The sequence below is a fragment of the Abrus precatorius genome, unplaced genomic scaffold (genome assembly GCF_003935025.1).
Source record: "Abrus precatorius isolate BTA unplaced genomic scaffold, Abrus_2018 Scaffold8, whole genome shotgun sequence".
NCBI classification, from domain to species: Eukaryota; Viridiplantae; Streptophyta; class Magnoliopsida; order Fabales; family Fabaceae; genus Abrus; species Abrus precatorius.
This window is the reverse complement of record NW_020874428.1, coordinates 33,929,040-33,947,517: the sequence shown is the minus strand read 5'-3', so window position 1 is coordinate 33,947,517 and position 18,478 is coordinate 33,929,040. Positions and strand designations below refer to the sequence as shown.

The following is an 18,478-nucleotide window of genomic DNA, read 5'->3' as shown; positions in this document are numbered from 1 at the left end:
AGAATGTATTAAAAAAATTAGTGGTAATAATTCTTTGCAGTTTAAATTATAATTGCAAAGAATTCTGAATCCACGAAGCTAACACTAGCGGTATTTCTTTTCATTCCAAGAAACCAACCTTTATATTGTATGGATCCCGATCATCATCTGCAGAAGATCCATACTCTTAGTTTTTATGTTTTATGTTAAAATATTTTATTATAACTTGTAAATATTTATCCTCCCCCTTTGCAAAAAATACAAATCTGTTCATGTTTTTTTTCATATTGATCATTTACGAAATGCATTAATCAACTTTTACAAAACAATGAAATAAATGATTGATACATACGACAAATTAACAATAGAGAATATGAGATAAAAGTATCATTAATGAGTATTGCCTCTGTTTAAAAGATATGGAATAATGTTGATATAAAGGTTTTTTGGTTTGTTGGGACTTTCATCGATGGGTTAAGTAACTATCGACGCCTTTGTTGACTTGTGGCGTATTGATGTTAAAATGAAGCAACCTCTATTCTCGTAAACTTTTATTAAAAAAGATATTAACAAGTAAAATATAAGTTTGTAAATAACAATATTCTATTGCATTGCATGGAGTAGATTAGAATTCTTTCTCGTAACTAGACAGTGGTCCAATCAGTATATTTTATATTTTTATTTAAAAAAAAAATTATTTAAGTAAAATTGTTAAATTTTATTTGACTGAACCTTTCAGTTAATATCAAATGAAAAAGAATCTTGATCCTCTATTACATATAATTTATTTTTTAAAGGACTATCATTTAAGGTTTATTAAGTTTAAACGTATTCAATCGTCATTTTTTGCAATTTAAATATTTTGTTTAAACTTATATATATTGTTAAAGTTTTGGCTTAATATTATATATATATATATATATTATTTTGACAATCAAGTCTTTAAGTTCCTTTTTTCTTATATAAAATCTTTAAATCCTTTTTTTTTAACTAAAATAATTAACAGTTTAATTTTTAAAAAGCTTAAAGAAAATTGAAGAATTCAATTATAACAATTAAAAAAATAAATTATAATAATTAATATTTAAGAAATTATATTCAAATAAAAATTTATTGAGACTCAAATTTCATATTAGCTATAATAAATGTATCAAACCTAAAGTTTTTTTCCCTCTCCAACTTCTGTGCATAAAAGATTAGTTTTGATCCATTATAAACAATTAAATAGTGCATAAAAGATCAGTTTTGATCCATTATAAACAATTAAATAGAATATGCAAGCTACTTATGCAATATTAATCTTTAAAAAAAATATTTGATCTCGAAATCTAACTTAAATCTATTATACGCGTGTAAAAGATAAATAGGAAGTATCACTAATTTTATTATGAGCCATGCTACATTACTTAAAGAATTTGCCAACATTTTGATTAAATATATGGATGGACGTTGAATAAAATAAAGTGATGGGGATACCCAAAAAGCAAGGAGCACACCACCGTATATTTCTAATAAGAAAAATTCGAACAAACATTGAAGTTCTCAAACAGTTTTCATTGATCTTTCCACTATAATTAAGACATTGACCAAGTCCACGATAGTGTAACCTTGCTGCGGACATCGACTGAGGGTCACCTTTGATGTGAAATCATACCAGAGTGATAATTATTACATTTTAACCGTTGAAAATGAACTCCCTTTATCAAATAAAAGTTGGAGTTACAGATACTATACATCAAGTCGTAATCAATAATCACCATATCTTTTAGCCTCGAGATGGGAAAAATCATATAACCGAGAATCACGATTTTAAGATACAGTTAAATCTTATGTATTTATTTTGCAAAAGAAAGCATTTATTATATCTCACTAAAATTATAAAAAACCTGAGATTTTATTTGTCGCACGAAATAGTTAGATATCTGCATGTTTGTGAAGGCTATTTACTTATTAAGGTGAGAAAAATTAGATGATAGTATACAGTTACACACGCTATTCTCAAGGTGGACAGAGGAAAGAAGCTTCCCAATGTAAACAAACCAAATTGCCTCCAAAGCCATAGTCACATAGTCACATATTATCATGGGGGATAATCAAGTTACTCATCAAACAGAGACATGAATGACAGGTTTAGTTTGTTCCCTCATTTAAGGAGCGTCTTCACAATTGACTTGACATTGAGTTTCTTAAGGTCAGTGTAGGACTGTCCACAGCCCACAAACATGACCGGTGCTCCAGATATGTAAACCATTGAAAGTGCAGCCCCCACCTGCCAAAAGAAAACATCGGCAGACCAATAAATTTTCATCAGGAAGATCCAAATGCCGAGTTAAAATTTAAATTCGATCCTTGCAATTTTTTAACTCGCATACCTTATCATCAATGGTGTCAAACTTTGTGAGCAAGATCCCATCTATCAATCTGGGTGTAGATGATGTTGAAAGATCGGCTAATTTCTGCAATAAAATAGATGGGTTTAATATCTGAGATATGGAAAAAACGGATACAAAAACAAAATGATAGTTGGACTGAAAATATCAAGTATATAGAACAGAACCTGGTTGAACTTCGAAAGCTGATCAACTGCATCATTACCAACCAGTGCTTCACCGACAAATAAGACCAGGTCAGGATTGTTAAGGTTGATGAGCTTCGACAGTGCTCTCATCAACGGTTCATTATCCTGAAAAGCAGCAGTGAGATGTCAAATGAGTATCTAAATGCATTGAAACAGACATCATTGGTATCCAAATATAGCCAAAACCAAGAGCTTTGATATATCCTCCTACATATTTAATAATTGTCCTATTACTTTATAAAGTAAGTATTAAATGAATGTGCATGCATTTGTTATCTTGAAAACATGAAAAGCATTCAATACTTTCTTCATTTAGTAATTCAAAAGATTTATAGGGATACAAGGTAAGAAGGTTTTGAATTCTTCTTCAATTCAATATGAGGATGGTCTTGCATTCCAAATTTCCATTTGCACAAAATAAATGCAGGGTTCATCGTAGGGAAATACTACTCATAACTGAAAAGAATAAAAAATGAGATAACAAAAAATGAGTCACCTAGTACGTTGTACACTCGCAGAATCTTTAAACTCTTGACTAGAACAATAACTGCAATAATTACCTGCATACGGCCAGCTGTATCAACTAAAACCACATCTGAACCATTGCGTGAAGCTTCCTGAATTGCTTCTTTTGCTACAATGGCAGGATCTTTTTCATAGCCTTTTTCAAATATAGGGATCTGAAAAGAGAAATTATTAGACTATATACTTCCAGTAATTGATTATGTGTGTGCATGTGCATTAATCTTTAAGCAGTAAAATCAATGTAAACCTGGAGTCTACGAGCATGAGTCCGCAGCTGTTCAACAGCTCCTGATCGAAATGTATCACAAGCAGCCATCATGACACTAATGTTGTGCTGCAGAAGCCAGTAAGCAACCTACACAATTACACATAAAATAGAATATCAACTTCTGGTTAAAAAGCAAGCCCAAGCCCACATATGGAATCTTAAATCAATAGCAGAAGAGAAATAAAATGATTTTCTACCTTAGCTAAATTAGTAGATTTTCCAACTCCATTAACACCAACAAATACAACAACATATGGTTTCCTTTGTTCCTTGGCAGCATGCACATCCCTCAATATGTCAATAGAACGCCGAGGAGTTAAAATACGAACAAGTGCTTCTTCCATTGCCGCCTGCATTGATTTTTTTAAAACATAGCATCAGTATGAACTGTTATGGAAGAGTATATATAAAGAAAAACTCAGCATCAAATGTTAATAGGGTAAAAGATAGAAACAGACATGCACTGTCGAAGATATCCTCGTAAACGAAGCTAGTTTTTTTCCTTCTAGACTTGCTGCCACTGACTCACATAGTTTCTCAGCTATTTCCTCAGCCTACAAGTGATGTAGAATGTAAACAAAGTTAGCAAGCTTGATAGGAGCAAAAAGTCACAGATGGATCACCAATTAGATATTCAAAAAGGTCACAGGTAATGCTGTTGAGGATAAATACATACCACATTCTTGGTCATGAGCCTGTCCTTCAGAGCTTTCAAAGCTGGTTCCAAGTCTGACTTCTCTAAATTGGCCTTCCCAGCAATACTGAGCACAAGGATGTACAGGAGTATTCTTATTAGTCATTTCAGTAAAAAAAAAATGGAAATTGCAAAGTAGAAGAAGACTTAAATAAGTTATTAATCCTAAAAATATCATGCTATTTATTTTAGTACCTATAAAAAAAAGAATTTTGTTAGCACTAAATCTTTAAGACTGAATTTAAACATTCACAAATAAAAAAAATTTATAAAAAAAAGTACATAATTATTATATTGAAGTTATAAAAATACAATAAATATTTTTTTTAATAAAATTTTATTATTATTAGTTTCTTATCCTCTGCTCTAAGGGATAAAATTAATAAAATTTTAAAAAAAAATTGTTCAATTCTAGTCCCTATATTAAATAGAGACTAAAATTGAATAATTTTTTTATAGGGACTAAAATAAAAAAGCATGATATTTTCAGGAATTAATAACTTATTTAAAACAAAGTTATATAATCGAAATAAAATTTTGAAATTGGTAAAGCAATGCAGCAGGTGCAGAGTTATTTGCATCTAAATAACACAGCAAGATTCAAATCATTAGAGACCAGCAAAAGGAAAGTGGAAACAGCATCCCTTGATCTTAATAAATGGAACTTAATTTAACATGACAGAGAGGGAGCATTAATAGGTGCAAGAATAACCCTTTCATGCTCAATTTGGATAAACTTATCAACGAAAACTTACGGCTATGGGAAAAGAAACTAAGGGGCTAAAATGCATCAAACTTCTTTTATAATTCAAAATCAACTTACGCATCTTAACTTTTTAGAAATGCTGTTATTTAACTTCCCTAAGGTTGTGTTTGGATAGAACATTTTAAAATTCCTATAATTCATGTATAAATTCCTATAAGTTATATATTTGGATAGTAAAAAAAGTAATTTTAAAATGCTAGAAAATTTTAATTAGATAATTTTTATGTAAAATAAAAATAATTTCAAATGACTTATTTTTTAAAAAAAATTTAAAATTATCTTCATTATGCTTAACTTTTTTTAATTTATCGTTCATAACTTCTCTCACACTTACTTCTTACTCTAAGTATCTCTCATTATTATTTTCATATTATTTTTGAATTTAAAATCCTTCGGCCTAAAAGTTGAAGTACATAATTTGATTACAATTAATTCCCTATGAAATTTTTATTCCCATCAACAGACTACATTAGAGCAATTAGATTGTCCAGGTTTCTCATGAAATGGAATCAACAATGCGGGAAACAATAAAACCTTCACATACAAAGTAGAAAATCCCACACATAGTAATATATCATTTTTTTTCAGGATGCCAAGCCCCACAGCATCAATCCCATGTTAGAAGGCAAACTACATAACATAAATCTGAATGAAGGGATATCTGCCAAATAAAGCAAACAAAATGTAGAATCCATAAAGACAAAATTCACAAAATCAGCCATCTTACCTCTGGAACATAGAGGAAAACCAACCCTTCTTTTTAGCAGCGGACTTACTGTCCTTTCCAGTGTCATCAACATCCTCCTCAACCTCACTGTCACTGCTAAGAATCTCTTCTTTATCCATCATACTCTCCCCTTGTTCCTTAGCCAAAAAATCTACCTTTCTGTCTCCATCCCCATCCACACGATCCGTAAAGTCCAGTTTGGTTTGGGGAGCCGAATCATCCCAAACCCTGTTTTTCTTAATCACCTTTTTGGGCTCTGCCTTCGCACCAACACCATCTGCCTTCTTCCCATTATTCCCCCCTTTTCCCCTAAGCTTGTGAAGCCTATTTACATCAAAAGCCCCATTTTTGGAACTTCGATTCTCTTCACCGTTATTCACATTCTTTCTATTATTATCATTATTGTTGTTATTACTACTACTCTTCAAGTTAGAATCGTTAGCAACAAACTTATTACCCTTTTTGCCATCACCGTCACTTTTCAAAGCACCATCGTCGCTCTTCTTTTCGGATCGAGGCTTATGCCCTTGCCCCTGTCCCATGGCCTGGTAGTTCCTCACAGGCATGGGATTCGATTTCTTGAAATTTTCGGAGCGAGCCTCGGCTTCAATCTTGAGCTGATTGAAAATCTCGTCAAATTCTCGGTACGCGGTTTTTTGGGGATGGTAGAGGCGCGAGAACTCGCGCTTGACGGCGGCGAGTAAATCATCGACGTAGAAGAGTTGAAGGATGCGCTGATAGACAGCGACAAAGACAAGTCCAAGATCGTTGTGAAAGGTCCATTTGAGGGAGTATGAAGCAGCAGGTGCATCGTAGTTGAAGGATGCCGCACCGGATCGCTCCTCCAAAAGACAGGATCGGATCAACGTGTCGATCGGTGATCCCTTGAGAGCGTTACTGAGTTGCTTGTAGGTCCAGAGGATCAATCCTCCTCTTGTGAATATCAGTAACTGTTCTAACATTTTGGTGAATGATCGATGAATTGAAATGAAAGTGAGAATTGATTTCTGAGTTGAGAAGAGAAAAACGAAATAGAAAATGAATGAAAATGGAGGATTTGGTAAGGTAGATGCCGAATGTGATTACGAAGTTACGGTGTGTCGACAACGATGACACGTGCTAGATTCCCGGACGCTGCAAACCGCGCACGCCGTCGTTGACCCTGTCCCAGTGTCATTCTAATCCGACGCCGTTTTGAGAATGGTTTCTTCTTCCCGTTGAAAAGTTTCAACCAAACAAAATTATTTTTTTAAATTTTTTATAAATATAGAAAATGGTGGTGTAAATGTAATTAACAATGATATTTTTGTTTCTTATTTTCAAAATAAATTTTTGTTTGGGGACAACTTTTCTATAAATAAAGGGAACGGAGGCCCAAGCGTAACGGGAAGAACAAAGCCCATTTAAAATTGTTAATATGTAGAAATAGCTGGAATTTTACTTTGAATATTACTTTTTAAACTACCTTTTTTTCATTTCTAGAATTTGGTTTTTTTAAATATAAAATTACTTCCAAAAATTCAAATTTGAAAGTGGTTATAATTTATTTTGTTTAATTTAATTTTGGAAACATATGAAATAATTTTAAATTTTCAATAAATAATTTATAAATAACTTTTCAGTTGTATTAAACGCACTTTCAAAAAATAAATTTTATAAAGAATAAAAAATATAAATATAACAGAAAATTGATGCAAAAAACGATTACCCTTTTATTTCATCTCTTCGGTTCAAGTGGCATAGCTCAGATTATGGTGTGTGACTGTGTTCGAGGCATAAGATATTTGGCCTTTTTAATATTAATTGGTTTTATTTTTCAATTAAATTTCTCAAAGCATTTAATTAGTAAAGCAACTAAAAAAATTATCTCGTAGAAACAAATATATAAGCTTACTTACACAATTTTTTATGCCTATATTTTGATTAGTGAAATGAAATAAAATAATGTTGAATTTAATTGTTTAAATTATTTAAAATAAAAATCGAATAAAAAATACTCAAACCTCATTATATTTTATTTAATTTAGCGTTATATATTCAAAGATGGTCTATAATTTAATATTCAGTTTTTATTATTATAATGCCAAGAAATGAGTAATTTAATTTCATGCTCAAATTGACACTTATTTTAAACAAATAAAGTATTATTTTGTTAAAGTTATTTTGTATCATCTGAAAAAAGTAATATTTATTAATTTTGATCATAATATTTGGTATAATTATAAACTTTCTTTAAAATATATATTACTTTAACTGGCAAGTAATATACATAAGACAAAGAGAGTATGTTTATCCAAGTGATAGGTTTATGATAAAGCGTGTTGAATCGGGCTTTTTAAAAATTGATTGCACATGGAGCTAGATTGATTTGTTAGCCATCATTTTAATAAAAGTGATTCAGCACAAACGCAGAAGATAGTGGAGATCAATTTTTGCAACGTGGATCTATGGCTGTGATTAACTTTTCTTTATTTATTTTTATTTATCTTCAACCAAATAAAAATATCGTTATTTATACTTTTTTTATATATTTTTTTTCTTCCCATTCAAACAAAACTAGGGAAAATGTTTGGGTTTTGTGCACGTACGATAATTTGAGGTGCTTTTGGATCTAATTATTAAAATAGTATGTTTGGTGAGTGTTTGAACTAATTATTACTCTTGCTCGAAAATGAAAGAGTTTTGATTGAGATGATTAAACTACTAAATTTGACATACATTTAAAAACTTGCTGTAAGAAATTTTACAATACAAATCAAAATTTGATTACCCATATCAAGTTAATTGTAACGGTGAAGGCCAAATTAAAAAAAATTATCATTAAATTGTTTTTTCCATTAAAAATTTGATAAATAAAATCAATGCATAAAAGACAAAATATATTTTTAATTATTTATTAATAAACTTTGATATAATAAATTCGAATCCTTATTCTTGAAAACAAGATTTTCGTTCGCCTTCTTCTTTTCTACATACATATTTACATGTGTTCTTCATCGTGTGTACTTATGTTACATATGCTTCCATATTAATTAAATTATTTTTATTTTTTTTCCTCTTTTAACTGATTATTCAATAAAAAATTATTTTTTTAATTGTAACGTAATTTTTTAACTATACACAATGAGATATTTGTAACTATGTTTAGTAACACAAATTTATAACTCATTTAGAAGGTTATGATTTTTTTTTTAAATGAGTTGGAAGAGTTATTTAGTGAAAAAAATATTTTTAAATGTTATATAATAAAAAAAAACAACTCACAATAGCATTTAACTTATTAAAACTAGTTTTTAATTTTTTAAATAATTTATTCTCACACAAATGTTTTAATATTTTGTTTAGTCATTTAACATATTATAAGTAATTATGTAACTAATTTTATTAAATAGATATAATTTAATCAATTATAATTAAGTTACAAGTTTAACAAGCAGAGTTGCATAAAATGACTATAGAATAATATCATATTCATTTTCATTGATTTTTTAGTTTATATTTTGCTTATAGTTAAGATAAATACTGATACAAATAACCATCTAGTATAACTTTGATCAGCATCAAATGGTATAATTGATTTGGCTTGTGCATTAAATGGTGGGATTTGGAATTTTCTTTGAAAAAGGAATTGTGCCTTGTACTTTGCATCATGTATGATTCTTTCACCCTTAGTTTAAGTCTCGAACAAAAGGAGGCGACAAGAACTAGCGTTTTCTTGTGAGCCCTGAAAATGGTAGGGAATGAAATGGGGGTGCCTCCAACCATGTCTTATGTGCAAAGGAATAAAAGGCTCTGTCCATTGAACAAAATGATGAAACCCCACCTCCTCCACTCAGCTTTTCCTTCTAATTATGACCACAACCTCACCCTGCACCAACAAAATAATATTATCTCTAATTCTGTTTATTTGTTATTTATTTATTTATATAAAATTTTAAGATAATATTAATTTGTTTATTCATATTTTTTGTTTGTATAAAATGTTTAGGATATTGTTCAAGGGTATTCATTATGATAATAAATAATAAGTTTTAAATTTTTTTTAATATATACCCAAAGACACATGTCATAAAGTTAAAAAAAATATGTTATTTAAAAAATTATTTATTTTCTCAAAATTATGCAAAGTATTACATGCATACTTTTGTTTTGTTGTAATTTAAAGCATCTAATTTAATAGAGTTTATTTGATCTTTTTAGTTATATGCTTTTAAGTCACATATTAATTTTTTTTAATTAAAAAGTACATTATAATGTACTGAAAACTGTGGAAATAAGTTTTTTTTTTATATTTTCTAATAAAAAGTATACTTTTTATTTTTTTTAAAAACTATTTGGCACTAGTTAGTATTTTTAAAATATTTATATGATTTGAGTAGGCTAAGTAAGAGTCGAAATAAAACTCACTAATAAAATAAATAAGTAAGCTTAACAATTAATTGCAATAAAATAATTAAATATTTTAATTTATGTAATTTTTTGTCTTGAAATAAATAAATATGTAAGAACAAAAATAGTATTATATTAATCATAAAAAATGCCAACGACACATTTTTTTAACATACAATATACTTTTTTTCATTGGCTTAATTTTAAATGTTAAAAATAATCAACTTATGAAATAAGTATTTTAATCTCTGAAAAAATTCAATAATATAAAAAATATTAGTTAGTTATCTAATGGATATAGTAATATCAAAATTGATTTATGACTAGAACTAACGCAATTTAGCAAGCTGGCTTGAGGAAGGTTTGAAGCTGAAAATATCTACATTGCTTAGCTACCTCACATTACATAATTTGTGAATCCAAGTTTTAAAATTCATTTGATTGAAACTTAAGAAGTGCATATGAATGAGACAATTCCACCATTTGGTTTGACCGAATAATGCTACTATTAAGGATCGATTTGTATATGCTATCTCTTTTTTTCTGGGTTGCTTTTAATATTTGAGTCAATTACAAGACTAGCCGTGCCCGGCTAAACTGGATAGATCGCTGCACATGCATACAAATTAATAGCCCTCAGAGACCACAAAAACCAACACATTATATGCAACAACAAAGAGTGTGGAATGGCTTTGAAGCCATTTTTGGTCAACAAATTAGAGATATGTTTAGTTTTATTTCACGTAATTAATTTATTATTTATGAATGTTTACTTTAATTCAATTAAGAATAACAATAATAATTTATTTTTAGTAAGTTTTTTAGAAAACAAATAAATTTAAGTTTTTCAACTAGCGCTTACTCTAAATCACAACCTAAACTCTTGTTTCTAGTATACCAAGCTAAATATAAGAAAGAAAAAGAAATTTTAGTAGTAATATAAATGAAACATATACATATATATATATATATATATATGATATTGACAGCCATTTTCAACTCAAATTGTGAGTGACCACCATCTGACTAATTTGATATTGAGGAGGTGAGGGAGGGACAACGAAAGTAATGATGTATATTCAAAAAGAGAAATGTTATGCATACAAAATATCTGTATAATTTGTTATAATTTAGAGAAATAAGAGAAAAAAAAATTACTCTAGAAAATGTCGTAAAAATATTATAGTAATTTAAAAATGTATTTGTATAAAAAAAAAATGTATTTGTATCACTTTGAACTCTTATAACTTGAATGTACTTTAAAGATTTGTATAAAAAAATAAAAATAATTGTACATAATATTATATATTATTAAATGTTAACAATTCAAATAAGGAAATTTATGCATATTATGGATGTTGCTGTCTTTGTTCTCATCGGCACGAGGTATAATCAAACTTTCAATTGCTTTCTAGAATCATTTCCTCTCTCTCTCTCCATATTCAACTTGGCAAGTTGCCTGTAGTAATGTTACAGCATGGTCAAGTCCACCCTAATTAATAGTACCTTATAATTGAGGCATCAAAATCCTCAGCAGTTCCATGTTCTATTGCTCAGAAATATATATAATCTGTCATGCATATGATTCCAGCTACCCTCTCATCTCTCCTATCTCCCTCCATATATCTCATACAAACAACACATAGTTTAACACTAAGTAGAGATATACATATAGATAATTAAGAGAGAGTGAGAACATTATATATTCCACTTGCTCTTGAGCTTTTTAATTTGTTGTTACTAATAGTCATAGCTAGAAGGGTGCAATTAATGATGGAATTTCAAAATAAGGTCCATATCATCTCTTTGCTCTTATTAACGTTTGCATTTTCATCCATTCTTGGTGTGCCAAAAGAGCAAGAACAAGATCGAATCTCAGCACTCCCGGGGCAGCCACGTGTGGAATTTTCTCAATTCTCTGGTTATGTAACTGTGAACGAGCAACACGGACGAGCACTCTTCTACTGGCTCACTGAAGCCCCCATTTCACCGGAGAATAAGCCTCTAGTTCTCTGGCTCAATGGAGGTTAGTCTATACACAAACATATATACACACATATCTTCAACTCTCACTTTCTACCACAGTCACTAGCTTCATTCCATTACCTATGTGAATTTCATGATTTTTTTTTCTCCTCCTCGTTTTCGAGGCAGTGTTTGGTGAACCATATATTTCTGTCCACCTTTGACTGCACATTGATCAATATATTACACCAGAAAGATACGTAAATATATATAGGCAATTCATAATAAATTATAGTTGTTTTCGAGTTCTTTTGAAGTTTATGAGGATGAATAGTATTACATGCATTAGAAATCATAAAAACTACCAAAAGAATATAAGGTACAGTCAGCTCTTACAACCAAACTAATAATATCATCTCTAATTAATTTTATATCTCATCTTCACTATCTTTCTTTTTCTTTTTGTTTTTTTTTGTTATATTACAATCTCTTTTTTCTGTTCTTTCTATAGTTGTTTACCCTCTAAGCGATTTCTATAAAATATTTTACAAAGGAGATTGAACATTTCGTTATCAACACTCCCTTCCTAAAATCCATTAACATTTATAAATTGACTGTTGAAATTAAATCATTTCATACTAAATAAGGATTTTAGAGAGCCGTTAACTATTTGGTGTAATAAAAATGCATCCTCTCTACAACCATCCAGTTATAATAATAACTTATAAACCAAAATTCTTAAAACAAAGCAAGATTGCTAAAATTAATAAAATTGACATGCACCATCGAGAATTGGAGTACAAGTAACCGGCCATTTATTTTACAAACCATTATATTTTTCAAAGTTATGATGGTCTGTGTCTGTAAATTTGTAGACTGTAGTTGCTAAACTATTAAGCAAGCCCTTACACATACTGTTGCACATGTGGAGTGTGGACCGTTCCCTGAAATGGCCAACCCTATCCAGATTGGCCTATTAATGCACCCAATCAACCACTCTGGCGCACTTGACTTAATGTGTACTCTCTCTACTACCACACGGTGGGTTGTACCTCACCGCCACTGATTCTGAGGAAGAAAATTTGACAATCAACTGTTAAAACAAGTCTAGTCTTTCCACAGATGGAAAAAGCCAGAAAATAGGAAAAAATAAGATAAAATTTGAATAAAGTAATATAAATACAGTATATACATAATAAAAGTTCACATTAAATACAAGACATTAAAAATAGATACACGTTATGGAAGTGAGACTCTTATAACATTACATTTATATATATATATATAAACTAGGCTTACCCATACTCATATGCGTACTCGTGACCTTACTCTGTCTGTATCTTTTTTGTGCTTTATTCCTTCTGTTTCTTACGTTTATTCCATATTTGGACGAAACCTACTGAGAGCTTTACCGCCGAAAAACAGACAACAGCAAAACCCTACTTGTTCACCACCTTTTTGTTCACTCTTTGCATTTGACGGAGAAACAAATAGATACAACAACAACGTAACGCATAGTGAATTAACCTTTTCATTTTGTCCCTTCAGAAAGATGCTCGTCTTCTCATTCTCCATCTTTCGGTTTGTGTCTTTTTTATTTCCTTGGGATCAGACACATTCAGATCCCAGCAAATTAAGCTAAGGATTACTTGATTTTTCTTTTATTTTTTAATTTATACGTTTCACATTATATGCTTTTATTAATCTACTTAATTTGTGCTCTTATAAATGGAATGAGTTGTACGTACTATTTTTTTATGCAGTCACGTTGTGTTCGTCAATTTATAACACGTTATTGCGAAAAAAATTATTTATATACAAATGAAATTTTTTTTCTTATATTTATTATTTACCTTTATATTTTTTTTAAATTTTTTTAACGTGTGTTTAAAGATACATAATAAAAATAATATTATTTTATATCACATGATAATATTAAATATTATAATCTTTAATAAAAAGTTGTTATTTATTGATCCCTTATTAACTTAACATTTTCTTAAGAGATGTAGTAGATGCTGTGATAGAAAAAATATATAAAAAAACATAATAAATATAAAAGAAAGTGTAAAAATAGGAGTTGATTGTAATTGTACTGTACACACTGTAAGTTTTCACGTGGACAAAATAATCGTTAATATGTACTTTACTATATTTTTGTCTTTTTTGTAATCTAAACTACAGGTATATGGAAGTGATAGGTGTTTTAATTTGTTATTATTTTTAAGATCACTTAATGTAATATTTTAAAACAAAATCTTAAAAATAAAAAGCAATATCAAAATAAATATTAATAAAACATGTCTAACAAAAGTAAATAATTAGAAAAGGTCAAGAGTAGCTAGCCATGCTGCACAATGCCACTGTGGTCCTGTTAATGCCGGGGCCATGAAGTCTCCGATATTATATATTTATCTGAAACTGTATTATTGGATAGTTGTGGGTGTTATACTAGTTACTTAGGCCTTCACTGTAAGTCTCTTATTTTTAAGCTACATATTGAAAACCAATTGCTCCATTAGAAGAACATGAGCTGCAGAGAAAGGAAAAAAAATTAAAGCATTATTTCAATTTATTACATCCGAAATAGAGGAACCTTTATGTTGTATACAGGGACAAAACTCAAATATAATATTATAGGTATTTTCTGTGTTTATTTTTTAATTAAAATATATATTATTAAAGTAAAACTTTAACTTTAATATTACTACTAAAAGCATACATGATGTTTGAACCAAAATTTTATCACGTACATAATAATTACTCGTGAGGGAAAATGCATGGAGTAAATCGTTTCAGAGATAAAAGTACTCTTTCGATCATTTATCAGTTCACATGACAGGTGCATATCCATATATCAGTTCTCTAATCTAAGAATGAAAAGGACATCCGTAGAATTGCATATATTATTATGAAAACATAAAACTAGATTTGCATATCCAATGATTGAAAAAACCAGCATTTGATTTGACCCTTAAAACAATCACTGCTACACGATAATATTTGGTGGTACAGGGCCAGGTTGCTCGTCGGTAGCATATGGAGCATCAGAGGAAATTGGGCCGTTTCGGATAAATAAAACTGGCTCTTCTCTGTATCTCAACGAATATGCATGGAACAAAGGTAATGGCCATCAAAGCACCTGTCTTTTTATTCTTGAAGTGAACGCATTCTGTCATATTTTATTTAGTACACTCTTCATTGGGTAGAGTGAGAGTCACAAAATAAATCATTTAGTGTATTATAAAATGTTTGTTAAATTATATTTTTATCTCTGAAAAATCACAAATTTTTATTTAGTTTTTTTTTTCAAATTATTATTTAGTCTTTGATCAAAATTATGTTTTCGCACAGTCCCTTTGTTGGACTTTCATTTGTTTTGTCTATTAAATGTGCGTACATGATTCCAAAAAAAATATGAAACTAAATGAGAACCTTACGTATGATATTTAAGAAAATAAATACATAAGTTGAGGTATTTAGAAGAATTAGGCCTAAAATATTTTACTTCCATTTTTCACCCTTATATTGCCACCATTCAGAATAACAATATACAAGAACATAATTTTCTTTTGAAATTGGTATTCAGAAGCAAATATTCTCTTTCTTGAATCGCCTGCTGGTGTTGGCTTCTCATATACAAATACCAGCTCTGATCTCAAAACTTCAGGGGACAAAAGGACAGGTATAAATTTCATGCATTGTTGAAGTTAGTTGAATTGTCACATTATATCCATTTTCATTACCACCCTTATTCTATCTCACTAATAAACATCATAATTCCAACTTTTGTAACACAGCTCAAGATGCTCTAATTTTCCTAATTAGATGGATGTCAAGATTTCCACAATATAAATATAGGGAGTTTTACATTACTGGGGAGAGCTATGCAGGTACATACTTGCACTACCAACAACAATAGCAACTTCTAATTTTGTAAAATTTAAGCTAACATTTCGTGGTATTATTTTTTGTTTATAGGTCATTATGTCCCCCAGTTGGCTAAGAAAATCCATGATTATAATAAAATGAATCCCCTCGTTATTAATCTCAAAGGGTTCATGGTGAGTTAATTCTTTTAACTCCAACATACTCTACCTAAGGTGTCAAAATCGCATCACTTTTAAGTAATATTTTGCTTTTTGCTTGCATTATGAAAACTACAAGGTGGGAAATGCCGTGACTGATAGCTACAATGATGGGATCGGAACAGTCACATATTGGTGGAGCCATTCTTTGATATCTGATCAATCATACAAATCTATCCTTAAATATTGCAATTTCACCGCAGAAGAAACATCTAAAAAATGTGATGATGCTTGGAATTATGCGGTTACCTATGAATTTGGAAATATAGACCCATACAGTGTCTATACTCCTACTTGTACAGCATCAAACAATAATACTATCAGGCACGTGCGATTCAAGAATACAATTCTTCATACGCTTTCTGGGTATGATCCATGTACTGAAAATTATGCAGAGAAATATTATAACCTTCCTGAAGTGCAGAAAGCAATGCATGCAAATGTTACCAACATTCCTTACAATTGGACTGCTTGCAGGTTTGCTTTTTTACTATGCTTTAATTTTTTTGTTAGCAACAAAATGAATCGTGTTTTACAAATTAAAGTCAAAATACAATTTTTATAAATTCTATGAAATGAAAAGTTATAAATGCCTTTGGTTTGTTTGACAGTAATGTGCTCCTAAAATTCTGGAAAGATTCTGAAGTTTCCGTGTTGCCCATATACAAAGAGCTAATTGCCGCGGGATTGAGAATATGGGTTTTCAGGTATAGTTTTAACTTGTAAAGAGCTTTTCTTTACATGTAAAGGAACACTAACACACTGTTATTTTACAACATTAAAACGGGATCTCAAATTTAAAATGAGTTCTCATAAAGTTTTCTATAGAAATTTTGTTCATGAGTATTTGCTACCTAAGGGGTACATCAAACTGATCAACAGAACTTCATAATACCTAAATAGAAATAAAAATCTTCTACGTCTAAGCAACATAGAAAAGAAAGAAAGAAAAAGTTTTAAGCATGAAATAATTCATAAAATTGAATCAAGAATTGTATTGCGAGGAGTTTGCAATCTGTTGGTTATTGGATTGATGGTATACCAATTCGAGTAATTTTATGTATTTAACTTCAATGAAGTGAAATATATATTTTGAAAGGGGGGGGGGGGGACAAAAAAGGGTTATGATTATTGAAAACCACATCACAATAATTATATATGTAAATTTATTTTATTATAATTTTGTCATTAATTGTTTAATTAATAATTATAATTGTACATTTTTGTTTTTAAATTACCCTCATCCCCTCAGGAATCATAATCATTTTTTATGCTTTTTTTAAATAATTCTTTTCATGCGTATCTGAGACACAATAAAAATTAATAAATAATAAATTTTTATTTAAAATTATAACATTTAATATTATAAATGCATAAAATATTGTAAATTTTAATATATATATATATATATATATATATATACATGATAAAAATTAGTTTTAATAATAATTACCAGAAATACTGCTTTATTTTTACCACTTTATGTTTTCAAATATTTACATGGTAACTGTAAAAGCAATATTTAAAACATATCCAGTGTAAAATAATCATTATACACATTAATAGCAGCATGAAATATTCGGAGTCATAACCCAAAATCCTACTTTTAACAGTCATAAAACATATGAATTGTTGCATAGCACCTAGGATAACAACCTAGGACTCATGACCCAAAAACCTAATTGGAAACAGAAACATGATAAGAAGCTTATGATGACAAAATCTGAATATCATTTTTTTTTTTTGCTAAAATGCAGCGGGGACACAGATTCTGTGGTTCCAGCAACTGCCACAAGGTTTTCTCTCAACCACCTTAACCTCCCAATCAAAACTCGTTGGTATCCATGGTACTCAAGTGGACAGGTAATTGATAAAATACGAAAGCCATATGAAATTATAGAATAAAATGATGATTATTTCACATTCACACAGAAGTTTCTTTGTTTTGTCTTGGGGTTACATAGGTAGGTGGGTGGACAGAGGTGTATGAAGGACTAACTTATGCAACAGTAAGAGGAGCTGGCCATGAAGTCCCTTTGTTTCAGCCAAAGCGAGCTTATGTACTTTTCAAGTCCTTTTTGGTAGGAACGGACCTACCAAAATATTGACATAATGTAAATTGCAACATTTATTAATACATATTTCTTCCATGCACCTCGATTTATTTAACTAGCCTACGATCCCATGCAATTTGGTGGGTACAGCCAAATTTTCACATAGAGTAATCTAAATAGCAATGCTTTTCTTTTCAACATGAAATACAAATGAATCTCATTGGATAATGTGAACTCTATAATAACTAAATGTTGCAATTGGTAAAAAAATATTATGAGGGTTCAAAAGAAAGAAGAAATCTTAATGCTCTGGTCTTTTTTCTTTGTTCTATCATGCGCTTTTCTAGACCCGAATCTTCTCTCCTCTTTGAGTCAATATATAGATAGACCAGAATCTCTTTGGGCCAAAATATTAAAACAATAGCCTTGACCAGTGGAAAAAAAG

At 29.8% G+C, this 18,478-nt stretch overlaps 2 protein-coding genes across 3 annotated transcripts; one reads left to right on the top strand and one right to left on the bottom strand.

Annotated features, from left to right (window-relative positions):
* Positions 1 to 1,806: 1,806 nt before the first annotated feature.
* LOC113846517 (signal recognition particle receptor subunit alpha-like) lies at positions 1,807 to 6,824 on the bottom strand. The gene is made up of 9 exons (XM_027474892.1): positions 5,538 to 6,824; positions 4,027 to 4,111; positions 3,809 to 3,904; positions 3,548 to 3,700; positions 3,330 to 3,437; positions 3,118 to 3,237; positions 2,537 to 2,662; positions 2,352 to 2,435; positions 1,807 to 2,248 (listed from the first exon to the last, which is right to left on the bottom strand). Exons 1-9 carry the CDS (start codon positions 6,497 to 6,499, stop codon positions 2,123 to 2,125), a joined length of 1,860 nt encoding a protein of 619 aa, XP_027330693.1. The 5' UTR covers positions 6,500 to 6,824; the 3' UTR covers positions 1,807 to 2,122.
* Positions 6,825 to 11,359: 4,535 nt separating this feature from the next.
* On the top strand, positions 11,360 to 18,161 carry LOC113875003 (serine carboxypeptidase 24-like). Of its 2 annotated transcripts, XM_027513388.1 has the most exons (9): positions 11,360 to 11,952; positions 14,907 to 15,014; positions 15,481 to 15,576; positions 15,692 to 15,784; positions 15,873 to 15,955; positions 16,059 to 16,456; positions 16,591 to 16,686; positions 17,737 to 17,842; positions 17,944 to 18,161. In XM_027513388.1, the coding sequence occupies exons 1-9, from the start codon at positions 11,697 to 11,699 to the stop codon at positions 18,085 to 18,087; spliced, it is 1,380 nt and encodes a 459-aa protein (XP_027369189.1). In that variant the 5' UTR covers positions 11,360 to 11,696; the 3' UTR covers positions 18,088 to 18,161. The 2 variants fall into 2 exon arrangements, with proteins under 2 accessions (XP_027369189.1, XP_027369190.1); XM_027513389.1 differs by lacking the exons at positions 15,481 to 15,576; positions 15,692 to 15,784.
* Positions 18,162 to 18,478: the final 317 nt, after the last annotated feature.